At 44.1% G+C, this 12125-nt stretch overlaps 1 protein-coding gene across 3 annotated transcripts; it reads right to left on the bottom strand.

Moving 5' to 3' along the window:
* Window positions 1–7442: 7442 nt before the first annotated feature.
* Window positions 7443–11528, bottom strand: LOC139240945 (tubulin alpha chain). Of its 3 annotated transcripts, none has more exons than XM_070869505.1 (4): window positions 11447–11528; window positions 9564–9786; window positions 9321–9469; window positions 7443–8646 (listed from the first exon to the last, which is right to left on the bottom strand). In XM_070869505.1, the coding sequence occupies exons 1-4, from the start codon at window positions 11447–11449 to the stop codon at window positions 7666–7668; spliced, it is 1356 nt and encodes a 451-aa protein (XP_070725606.1). In that variant the 5' UTR covers window positions 11450–11528; the 3' UTR covers window positions 7443–7665. The 3 variants fall into 3 exon arrangements, with proteins under 3 accessions (XP_070725606.1, XP_070725608.1, XP_070725607.1); XM_070869507.1 differs by lacking the exon at window positions 11447–11528 and adding an exon at window positions 10891–11018; XM_070869506.1 differs by lacking the exon at window positions 11447–11528 and adding an exon at window positions 10160–10262.
* Window positions 11529–12125: the final 597 nt, after the last annotated feature.

Below are 12125 nucleotides of genomic sequence, written 5' to 3'. Positions count from 1 at the left end.
GGGTATTTGACAATCCGGAAGGACAGAAAGAAAGGAAAAGGAGGTGGGGTAGCACTATTGATAAAGGATGGAATCACTGCAATAGTGAGAAATGATATTGGCTCAAATGGTAAGGATGTTGAAAGTTTGGATGGAGATAAGGAATGATAAGGGGAAAACGTCACTGGTGGGCATAGTCTATAGGCCCCCTGACAGTAGCAACTCTGTTGGTCGGAGCATAAACCAGGAAATAGTGGGGGCATGTAAAAAGGGAACAGTGATAATCATGGGTGATTTTTACCTCCATATTGATTGGACAAATCGAATTGGTCAGGGTAGCCTTGAGGAGGAGTTCATAGAGTGCATAAGGGAAGGGTTCCTTGAGCAGTATGTAACGGAACCAACCAGGGGGCAGGCTATCTTAGATCTGGTCCTGTGTAATGAGACAGGATTAATAAACAATCTCCTAGTAAAGGATCCCCTCGGAATGAGTGATCATAGCATGATTGAATTTCAAATTCAGATGGAGGGTGAGAAAGTTGGATCTCAAACCAGCGTACTAAGCTTAAATAAAGGAGACTATGAAGGTATGAGGGCAGAGTTGGGTAAAGTGGACTGGGAAAATAGATTAAAGTGTAGGATGGTTGATGAACAGTGGTGTACATTTAAGGGGATATTTCACAACTCTCAAGAAAAATATATTCCAGTGAGGAGGAAAGGGTGCAAGAGAAAAGATAGCCACCCATGGCTAACTAAAGAAATAAAGGACGGTATCCCATTAAAAACAAGGGCATACAAAGTGGCCAAAACTAATGGGAAGACAGAAGACTGAGAAGCTTTTAAAAGCCAGCAAAGAACGACTAAAAAAATGATTAGAAAAGGGAAGATAGATTATGAAAGTAAACTAGCACAAAATATAAAAACAGATAGCAAGAGTTTCTATAGGTATATAAAAAGGAAAAGAGTGGCTAAAGTAAACGTTGGTCCCTTAGAGGACGAGACCGGGGAATTAGTGATGGGAAACATGGAGATGGCAGAAACTGAACAAATATTTTGTATCAGTCTTTATGGTAGAGGACACTAACAATATTCCGACAGTGGATAGTCAAGGGGCTATAGGAGAGGAGGAACTTAACACAATCACAATCACTAAGGAGGTAGTACTCAGTAAGATAATGGGACTAAAGGCAGATAAATTCCCTGGACCTGATGGCTTGCATCCTAGGGTCTTAAGAGAAGTAGCGGCAGAGATTGTGGATGCATTGGTTGTAATTTACCAAAATTCCCTGGATTCTGGGGAGGTCCCAGCAGGATTGGAAAACTGCAAATGTGATGCTCCTATTTAAAAAAAGAGGCAGACAAAAAGCAGGAAACTATAGACCAGTTAGCCTAACATTTGTGGTTGGGAAAATGTTGGAGTCCATTATTAAAGAAGCAGTAGCAGGACATTTGGAAAAGCAAAATTCGGTCAGGCAGAGTCAGCATGGATTTAAGAAGGGGAAGTCATGTTTGACAAATTTGCTGGAATTCTTTGAGGATGTAACAAACAGGGTGGATAAAGGGGAACCAATGGATGTGGTGTATTTAGACTTCCAGAAGGCATTTGACAAGGTGCCACACAAAAAGTCACTGCACAAGTTAAATTTGGCCCCTTGAGCCTGCTACACCATTCAATAAGATCATGGCTGATCTGATCTTGGGCTCAACCCCACTTCCCTGCCCGCTCCCCATAACCCTTTACTCCCTTATCGCTCAAAAATCTGTCTATCTCCACCTTAAATATATTCAATGACCCAGCCTCCACAGCTCTCTGGGGCAGAGAATTCCAAAGATTCACGGCGCTCCGAGAAGAAATTCCTCCTCATTTCCGTTTTAAATGGGCGACCCCTGATTCTAAAACTATGCCCCCTAGTTCTAGATTCCCCCACGAGGGGAAACATCCTCTCTGCATCTACCCTGTCAAGCCCCCTTAGAATGGTCATTTGCAAGAGGTACCAGAGAGCTGCTGGCATCTAAAGCAACTGCATCCGAGCATGATTCATGGAAATCAGCACCTGAGGGATGGGAGGACGGAGAAACATTACCAGAAAGAATTGCACCAGGAAGTGCATTAACAATGTTTTTAAATTGCTAACTAAAAAAGCATTCTCCAGAATATGCTCAATAAGGCATTTTAAGGGCAATTCTGCAATCCTGTCCTCCCAGTGGGTAGCTACACTCACAAAGAGCATGGTTCAGAGACAAGGGGACACAATGTTGGAGCCCTATCCCACATCCACATTCTCATCAAGTGCAGCTTCCTCGTTCTGAGTGTGGGATTACCTTGCAGGTGCATGCATTTTCTGTTGATTTAAGTATTATGGTATCTGGATTGTGAAATTAAGCATGGAGATACTCGCACCAATATAAAGACATCAAATCCAGGTGCATTCGATCCAGCATAGAATCAAAGCTCGGTTTAATGTTTTTTGTTTTGCAGATGAACTCCAAAAAGAGTTTCATGGACCTCATGTCGCCTCTGGTTCTTTAGCTGTGGATCATCAGTACAAAACCTAGTCGCACCATTTCCCTATTTGCTCACTGTAAAGAGGAAGCAGAGGTATGCTCATTTTTGAAACGATGCTGACATCAACCAAAAAATAAGAAACATTCTCACTTCCGTTAGATTCTGAGAGCATTACACAAACTATTTCCTTATCGAACCTCATCTCACTGTAATTGCCATAATTCAATGAAAAATATAATTGTTGGTTGACAGCATAGCTCTGGCAACCTTAACATGTTTCTCATTTTCAAGATACTCTCTCGCTATATTTGCAAAAACTTTCCCATGCATTTTACATAAGATCACAAGAAATAGGAGCAGGAGTAGGCCACCTGGCCCCTCGAGCCTGCTCCGCTATTGAATAAGATCATGGCTGATCCGATCTTGGACTCAGCTCCACTTCCCTGCCCGCTCCCCATAACCTTTTACTCCCTTATCGCTCAAAAATCTATCTCCGCCTTAATATATTCAATAACCTAGCCTCCACAGCTCTCTGGGGCAGAGAATTCCACAGATTTACAACCCTGAGAGAAGAAATTTCTCCTCATCTCAGTTTTAAATGGGTGTCCCCTTATTCTAAGACTATATTCCCTAGTTTTAGTTTCCCCTATGAGTGGAAATATCCTCTCTGCATCCACCTTGTCTAGCCCCTTCATTATCTTGTAAGTTTCAATAAGATCACCTCATTCTTCTGAACTCCAATGTGTATAGGCCCAACCTATCTTCATAAGTCAAACCCCTCATCTCCGGAATCAACCTAGTGAAACTTCTCTGAACAGCCTCCAATGCAAGTATATCCTTCCTTAAATATGGAGACCAAAACTATACGCAGTACTCCAGGTGTGGCCTCACCAATACCCTGTACAGTTGTAGCAGGACTTCTCTGCTTTTATACTCTATCCCCCTTGCAATAAAGGCCAACATTCCATTTCCTTCCTGATCACTTGTACTTGCATACCAACTTTTTGTGTTTCATGCACAAGGACCCCCAGGTCTCGCTGTACTGCGACACTTTGGAATTTTTCTCCATTTAAATTATAATTTGCTTTTCTGTTATTTCTGCCAAAGTGGATAACCTCACACTTTCTCACATTATACTCCATCTGCCAAATTTTTGCCCACTCACTTAGCCTGTCTATATCCCTTTGCAGATTTTTTGTGTCCGCCTCACAATTTGCTTTCTCACCCATCTTTGTATCATCAGCAAACCTGGCTACATTACACTCGGTCCCTTCATCCAAGTCATTAATATAGATTGTAAATAGTTGAGGACCCAGCACCGATCCTTGCGGCACCCCACTAGTCACTGTTTGCCAACCGGAAAATGACCCATTTATCCCGACTCTGTTTTCTGTTAGTTAGCCAATCCTCTATCCATGTTGATATATTACCCCCAACCCCTTGAGCTTTTAATCTTGTGCCGTAACCTCTTATGTGGCACCTTATCGAATGCCTTAAGCTCTAAACATTATGTTAAACCAAAATGTAACAGCACAAAAATCTTTGGCTCAGCTAATGGTTAGCCAAATGGCTATTGAAGCCAAATCAATCACAACATTTAAGAGGGAACTGGATAAACAATTGGAGAAAAAATATTGAATGATAGGGGGAGGGCAGAGAAATGGGATTAGATTGGAACACCAGCATGATGGGCCAAATGGTCTTTGTGCTGAAGTACCCATGGCTCGATGACTTAAAACGTTATTATTTTCCCAAATTATGTATTCCCACAGCCCTCAATGGATTATTTAGCCAGTGTTTTTAAATGAGTTTCACCACCATATCTTTCAAATTTAAGATGCGTGTCCTCTTGTGTTGTTCAATCTGAATGCCATTATCAACTGGCCCAACATTGTGGGGGAGCTGAATTAATGCATACAATTAAAAAAGCATTCGCTAAGGTTCCACACAAGGGACTGTCAGCAAAAATGAAAGTGCATGGAATTGGACGCGACCGTTTAACATGGGCAGGGAATTGGTTCGGTGGTAAGAGACACGAGAGTAGGGATAATGGGCATGTACTCCCAATTGGCAGGGAGTGACTAATGTCTCCCATTGATCTGTATGGAGACCTCTGCTTTTCACTATTCTACATCAATGACTTAGACAAAGGAAGAGAGAGCCATATATCCAAGTTTGCTGACAATACTAAGTTAGGTGACAGAGTAAGTAATGCAGATGGGAGCAGAAAGTTACAAATGGACATTGATAAAAGTGAGTGAGCAAAACTGTGCCAGATGAAGTGGGAAAGTGCAAGGTCACCCACTTTGAAAGCTATGTCAGAAGGTTGTGGGTTCAAGTCCCACTCCAGAGACTTGAGCACAAAAATCTAGGCTGACACTCCAGTGCAATGCTGAGGGAGTGTCGCATTGTCAGAGGTGTCATCTTTCGGATAAGACATTAAACCGAGGCCCTGTCTGCACTTTCAATTGGACGTAAAAGATCCCATGGCACTATTTTGAAGAACAGCAGGGGAGTTATCCCCAATATTTACCCCTCAATCAACATAACAAAAACAGATGATCTGGTCATTATCACATTGCTGTGTGTGGGAGCTTGCTGTGCGCAAATTGACTGCCGTGTTTCCCACATTACAACAGTGACTACACTCCAAAAGTACTTCATTGGCTGTAAAGCGCTTCGAGACGTCCGGTAGTCGGGAAAGGCGCTATATAAATGCAAGTCTTTCTTTCACAAACTATGGAGAAGCAGAAATTTAAGGGTCCATGTACAGAAATTACTAAAAGTGGACAAATATAAAAAAAATTAGAAAGGCTAATGGATGTCAGTTTTTATCTTAAGGGGGCTGGAACACAAAGGGGTAGAAGTTATGCTACAGTTGTATAAATCTCTAGTTAGACCACATCTGGAGCACTGCGCTCATTTCTGGGCACTGCACCTCAGGAAGGTTGGATTAACCTTGTAGAGGTGCAGCACCCAGGTTAGAAGGATTCAATTAAGACAGGTTGCGTAGACTAGGCTTATATTCCCTCCAGTATAGAAGATTGAGTGATATAATTTAATTGGGTAGAGAGAAACGATTTCCTCTGGTGGGAGAGTCCCAAGGGGACATAGTCCTTAAAATCAGCTAGGTTGCCAGGGGTGATGTCAGGAAGCACTTCTTCACACAAAGGGTAGTGGAAACCAGGAACCTTCCCTCAAAAAGCTGTTCAGGCAAGGGCGGGGTCAATTAAAAACAAGACTGATGGGGTTTGCTGGGCAAGGGTATTAAAGGATATGGAAACAAGGCAGGTAAATGGAAAACAAGGTGCACATCAGCCATGATCTAATTTAATGGCAGTACAGAAGGGGCTGAATGGGCTACTCTGCCCCTCGGACTGGATTAAACGTGGAGGTGGACCAAAGAAGATGTTGAGGACAGTGGAGTGGTCAACTGCAGAGGTTCAAGGGATAATGCACCATTGCTGCAGAGATCGTAAGTGATAAACCTTGAGATATGCCACGGTTGAGACAGTGGCTGTGCGGTTTACACAGCAGGGGGCAGTAGGTTTGAGGTAAAAACCTCAAGGTCACATCCCGTTAGATATTGCTGGTTAGCAATTGGGATGTGAACACTTCGTCCTCTCCCATGGTCAGTATGCTGAGGTACACTCCTACCAAGATCAGTGAACAAGTTCAAGAATTTAACCCACAGCCATCCTAGTGTGCGACATCCAGTCCTACTGGCCATCAGGGAACAATTACGAAGCAATGAATGTTAATTATTGGAAGAAAATAGCTTTGAGGGACAAGTGACTAAATATAGCCATATTAATTTTACAAATGGATGGTTTGACCTGAAACTGGGGACACTACCCTTGCAGCAGTCAGCTTCTGTTCACAACTTTTACAACTCAGACAATTTAATTTCTGCTGTTTTTCTGCCTTGTTTTAATTTTGAATTTAGCTGGTCCTTTAGTCTTTGGGAAAAGTTGTTGCCACAATCCAAGCTTCAATTGGATAGGATTAGTTTGATTACAAATATTTATATAGCACCTTTAACATAGTGAAACGTCCCAAGGCCCTTCACAGGAGTATTATGCGATAAAAATTTGACAGCGAGCCGCATAAGTAGAAATTAACGCAGGTGACCAAAAGCTTGGTCAAAGCAGCATCTTAAAAGGAAGAACGAGAGGTAGAGAGGCGAAGAGGTTTAGGGAGGGAGTTCCAGAACTTAGGGCCTAGGCAACAGAAGGCACAGCCACTGATGGTTGAACGATTATAAATCGGGGATTCTCAGGAGGACAGACATCTCCAAGGGGTTGTGGGGCTGGAGGAGATTACAGAGATAGGGAGGGGTGAGGATATGGAGGGATTTGAAAATAAAAGGATGAGAATTTTGAAATCAAGGCATTGCTTAACTGAAGCCAATGTAGGTCAGCGAGCACAGGGGTGATGGGTGAGCACGACTTGGATTGAATTAGGATATGGGCAGCTGAGTTTTGGATCACCTCCAGTTTATGGAGGATAGAATGTGGGAGGCCAGCCAGGAGTGCATTAGAATAGTTAAGTCTAGAGGCAACAAAGGCATGGATGAGCTGAGGCAAGGGCAGAGACGGGTGATATTATGGTGAAAATGTTAGTTATGTTGCAGGTATGTGGTCGAAAGCTAATTTCAGGGTCAAATAGGACACCAAGGGTGTGAACAGTCTGGTTCAGCCGCAAACAGGAGTTGGGGAGAGGGATAGAATCAGTGGCTCGGGAACAGAGTTTGTGGCCCGGACCAAAACAATGGCTCCGGTCCTCCCAATATTCAATTGGGGAAAATTTCTGCTCATTCAGAACCGGATGTCGGACAAGTAGTCTGACAATTTAGAGACCGTGGAGGGGTGGAGAGAAGTGGTAGCAAGGTTTAGATTAAGACACATGGCAATGAACGAATTAAAGCAATTTCTTTCAAGCTCCTTTATTGCATCGAACATGAAGAAAAAGGCTATGCATAGACATAAGCAAACATGATCACAGATCAAAGACAACCGTAAAAATCATTACATATTCTACACAGTACCAAACTGGTACCATTTCTAACACCCTGGCTGTGTAACATCACACTCAATAGTCAAACACTGGAATGAATTGAGCCTGGAGCTTAGAATAAAGACACATGCTTTTGTGAATCAAACAAGCACAAGAATATTAAGCTAATATTCTTCTCCTTCCTCTTCTCCTTCCCCTTCAACAGAGTCAACACCAACTTCTTCGTAATCCTTCTCCAGAGCAGCCATGTCCTCACGGGCCTCGGAGAACTCCCCTTCCTCCATACCCTCACCAACATACCAATGAACAAAGGCACGTTTGGCATACATCAGGTCAAATTTGTGGTCCAGGCGAGCCCAAGCTTCAGCAATGGCGGTGGTGTTGCTCAGCATACACACAGCTCGCTGAACCTTGGCCAGGTCACCTCCAGGTACCACAGTGGGAGGCTGGTAGTTGATACCAACCTTGAAACCAGTTGGACACCAATCCACAAATTGGATGCTACGTTTGGTTTTAATCGTAGCAATGGCAGCATTAACATCTTTTGGCACCACATCACCACGGTAAAGAAGACAGCAGGCCATGTACTTGCCATGGCGTGGGTCACATTTGACCATCTGGTTGGCTGGCTCAAAGCAAGCATTGGTTATCTCAGACACAGAAAGCTGCTCATGATAGGCTTTCTCAGCCGAGATAACTGGTGCATAGGTGGCCAATGGGAAGTGGATACGGGGGTATGGCACCAAATTGGTCTGGAACTCAGTCAGATCAACATTCAGAGCACCATCAAAGCGGAGGGAAGCGGTGATAGAGGACACAATCTGGCTGATTAGACGGTTCAGGTTGGTGTATGTTGGTCGTTCAATGTCCAAGTTTCTTCGGCAGATATCATAGATGGCTTCATTGTCAACCATGAAAGCACAATCAGAGTGCTCCAGGGTGGTGTGGGTGGTCAGGATAGAGTTGTAGGGTTCTACCACTGCCGTAGACACCTGTGGAGCTGGGTAGATGGAGAATTCAAGCTTGGATTTCTTGCCATAGTCAACAGAGAGACGCTCCATCAGCAGGGATGTAAAACCAGAGCCAGTGCCACCACCAAAGCTGTGGAAGACCAGGAAACCCTGGAGACCTGTGCATTGGTCGGCCTGTAAAGAGCAAAAAGAAAGCTTTGTAAAGCAAGACATCAATAGATGCTTTCCTCATTTTGCACCTCTCGCCTAAAAAGTGGCAGCATCCATTACTCCTCCAACTAGCCATATGTATGTAAACTTACACAATGAGCACTGCTATGCTACTCGTGGGGGGCAAATACAGCCAAGCTTGATCTGCAGGCAACATCCATACTATTGAAGGGTCACTTGACGGTAGTCATGAGCAGAAACCCTGGCATGCCTAGACTGAGGGAGTGCTGCATGGTCAGAGGTGCATTCCTTTGGATGAGAAATTAAACCACCTTCAGGTGGATGTAAAGATCCCCCAACCATCATGGATTATCTGGTAATTTATCTCATTGCTGTTCGTGGGACCCTCCTGTGCGCAATTTGGCTGCTATGATTCCTACATTAGTGACTACACTTCAAAATATTTCATTAGCTGTAAAACACTGGGACATTCAGAGGTTGTGAAAGCCACTGTATAAAATGCCTTCCCCCCCCCCGAGCAAAGATACTAGTGATCATACTGATCAGGATTTTCTTTACTACCTACTCAGAAAAGAGTACAATTGTGCAGTGTTATTTTCCCAAGCAGGTGACAAATAGACCATGCAGAGTTTTCAGTGCACTATCATATCACGTGTTCAGTTCTAAGTGTAACTCACCAGTTTACGGATTCGGTCCAGGACCAGGTCAATAATCTCCTTGCCAATTGTGTAATGGCCACGGGCATAGTTATTGGCGGCATCTTCCTTCCCAGTGATGAGCTGCTCAGGGTGGAACAGCTGGCGGTAAGTACCAGTACGTACCTCATCTGGAAAACAAGTTAACACAATTGGTCAGCGGTGGATTAAAGATAGTTGTGGTTAGATGCTGCCGCCAGAAAATATACATTGAAAATTACTTACCTATTACAGTTGGCTCCAAGTCCACAAACACAGCTCGTGGAACATGTTTGCCAGCTCCTGTCTCACTGAAGAAGGTGTTGAAGGAATCATCGCCACCACCAATGGTCTTGTCACTGGGCATCTGTCCATCAGGCTGGATGCCATGTTCCAAGCAATAGAGTTCCCAGCAGGCATTGCCGATCTGGACACCAGCCTGGCCAACATGGATGCTGATACACTCACGCTGGGGGGTGGGGGGGGGGGAACAAGACAGAAAGAGGAAAAAAGTGTATTAATGTACACTGAAGAGGAGGGAGGGCAAGTGTATTAGCGTACACTGGAGAATAAAAAACAAAGCAGCAATGTAAACAGTATTTTAGCATATAATACTGATTATATTTTTTCCAAAATAAGACAATGTACTTTAACATTACAGAAAATACCCAAAGTCTTTGACAACTACATATAATTAACTTTTTTTTAAATTCCCATGATTACATGCCAATGCTTCAAATTCACATGACACATTGGCACACCTGCCCAGAGGCACTAGGTGAAATATTATTCAATTTTATAAAACGCTTCCTTCATTTTATTGTTTGGTTCATTAGTCGTACCTGTTATTTTAAGAAAGTACCCTTTTGCTTGTTAGATGACACTGGGACACCCCCTTGGGGGTCGATTAGAAGAGGCTAGACATGCCCAACGGAGAGCAGGACCTGGCGCTGGCGTCAGGGAGCTGACGCAAGGGACAGTGGGAGATGTAGTTTCCCGCCGCCTCCCTCCGGTGCGCTAGAATCACTCGAGGCACTACAGCGCCCACAGTGCACTGCGCAACCAACATGCCAGAGCGCGTCGGCCATATTAATGGAGACAGTTTCCATCCGTGAGCAACAACAAGATTTATCCGCGGGAACCAAGTTACAACGTGGAAGAAAAATCACAATCGAGGCCAACACCAGGGCAGGGGGTTGGAAGCCGACATAGTGTGTGTGTGGTAAATCTGCCAACCAAAAAAAAGACATCCTTTCGCGACTCCGCAGCCATTTGAAATTCGCGCGCTTGGCTCAATAACACTTTTTTTTGCTGTGCAATTTAAATCAAGAATTGATGCACGGTCTGCCCGTCTCCTCCCCCTCGGCCTCTCAACGTTTAAACTGCGCGGTGGCAAGCGGTGCTCCCCTCCCGCGCTTTCCCTCAAAAACAAGCGCCGCGGAAAGGTGCGCTCTGGCGCGCGCAGAAACAATCTAAAATTTCAACGGCCAATGGGGGGGGGAAAAAAAATCAAGATTCCGATTCTCGCGGGAAACGTTCACAATTCAAAACATAAATCTGCAGCGACGCCTACCCTTCCAACCTCTGCAGCGCATCAGAGCCGTGAACGCTGTCCCAGATCGTTCGCTTCCTTGCAGTCACCACACGCCGCTCGAGCGAAATAATGCATTCAGCCACCTCTCCCCCCCAAAAAAAAACACATTTGACACCTCTGCGAGGTTACTGTGTTGTTGGAAAGGGGAATCATCCTCAGCCACTACGCTCGAGCAGCATGCAGCTCGCTATAAAGGCGAACCGGCGCTTGATGTTCACAATGTTGCAATTTGCACGTTGTTGACATTGTTTTCATCCCCGAAATGAAATGTTGCAGTGCAGAAATTGCAACAAGGTGCCGAGGAAACCCCCAAAATGAAATGTTGCAGTGCAGAAATTGCAACAAGGTGCCGAGGAAACCCCCAAAATGAAATGTTGCAGTGCAGAAATTGCAACAGGGGTGGCGAGAAAATGATTTCACTGTGAAAATGAATTTGAATCATTTTGCATCCTTGCTATATCCTAATTACGGACTATGCCCGATCATAAAGCTTAATTAAAAGCAATGCAAGGTGTCAGCAAGATTGCTTACTCACCATTCTTTTTCCAAGTTGGAGTAGCTACAAGGATGACACTACAAAAGGTGACTATTACTTTTACTCGACAGTAACGAGTCGATGTAAGTAATCGAATGGCAAGTGGTGGAAAATGGCGAGGTCTTATACCCGCGGAGGCCGGTCTCAGTCCAGTCTTTCATTGATATTGGTTGCGAGGAGGAAGGGGTGGCGGGAGTCGATGTCAGTCAACCTTTGATTGGGCGAACGCCGTCATTCTGAAACACGTCAACTTTAACGGTTCGAATCCCGTTTCAGAAACTGCGCAAAAATAAAAAGCACTGCAGAATATACCAGAAAAGGGGCAAGGACTTTCTTTGATGTTTTGGTTGAACAAGTGGTGAAATTTAAAGTAGAATATGTACTTCCCCCGCCCAGCCCTACTCTTCAATTTTTTAACTGCAAAGTTCCTTATGTTATTTCAGAGATCATGGAAAAAGCAGTTATATTCCAAACACCCCTCACATTTAATATGATCACAAGCGCGAAGAAATAAAACTCTCAAGGGGCAGTGGAAGCTTTAATAGCGTATGAGTATATAAATAATGAAATCTGTTCTCTGCAGGCATCTGCATTAAGGGTGGGGATGAACGAGATTGCAGAATGCGGACTGTGAGAAAAGCAATTTGACCGAGCCCGCAGTTATTGCGGAATTTACATC

The sequence above is a fragment of the Pristiophorus japonicus genome, chromosome X (genome assembly GCF_044704955.1).
Source record: "Pristiophorus japonicus isolate sPriJap1 chromosome X, sPriJap1.hap1, whole genome shotgun sequence".
NCBI lineage: Eukaryota > Metazoa > Chordata > Chondrichthyes > Pristiophoridae > Pristiophorus > Pristiophorus japonicus.
Note: the sequence above shows the minus strand (reverse complement) of the source record. Positions and strands in the feature narration are given on the sequence as shown.

Excerpts from the sequence above, each read along its gene's own strand:
- LOC139240945 (XM_070869505.1), bottom strand. Across the intron at positions 9,470-9,563 it reads CTTGGAGCCAACTGTAATAG|ATGAGGTACGTACTGGTACT; the intron begins GTAAGTAATTTT and ends CTTGTTTTCCAG. Across the intron at positions 8,647-9,320 it reads TGGACCGAATCCGTAAACTG|GCCGACCAATGCACAGGTCT; the intron begins GTGAGTTACACT and ends TGCTCTTTACAG.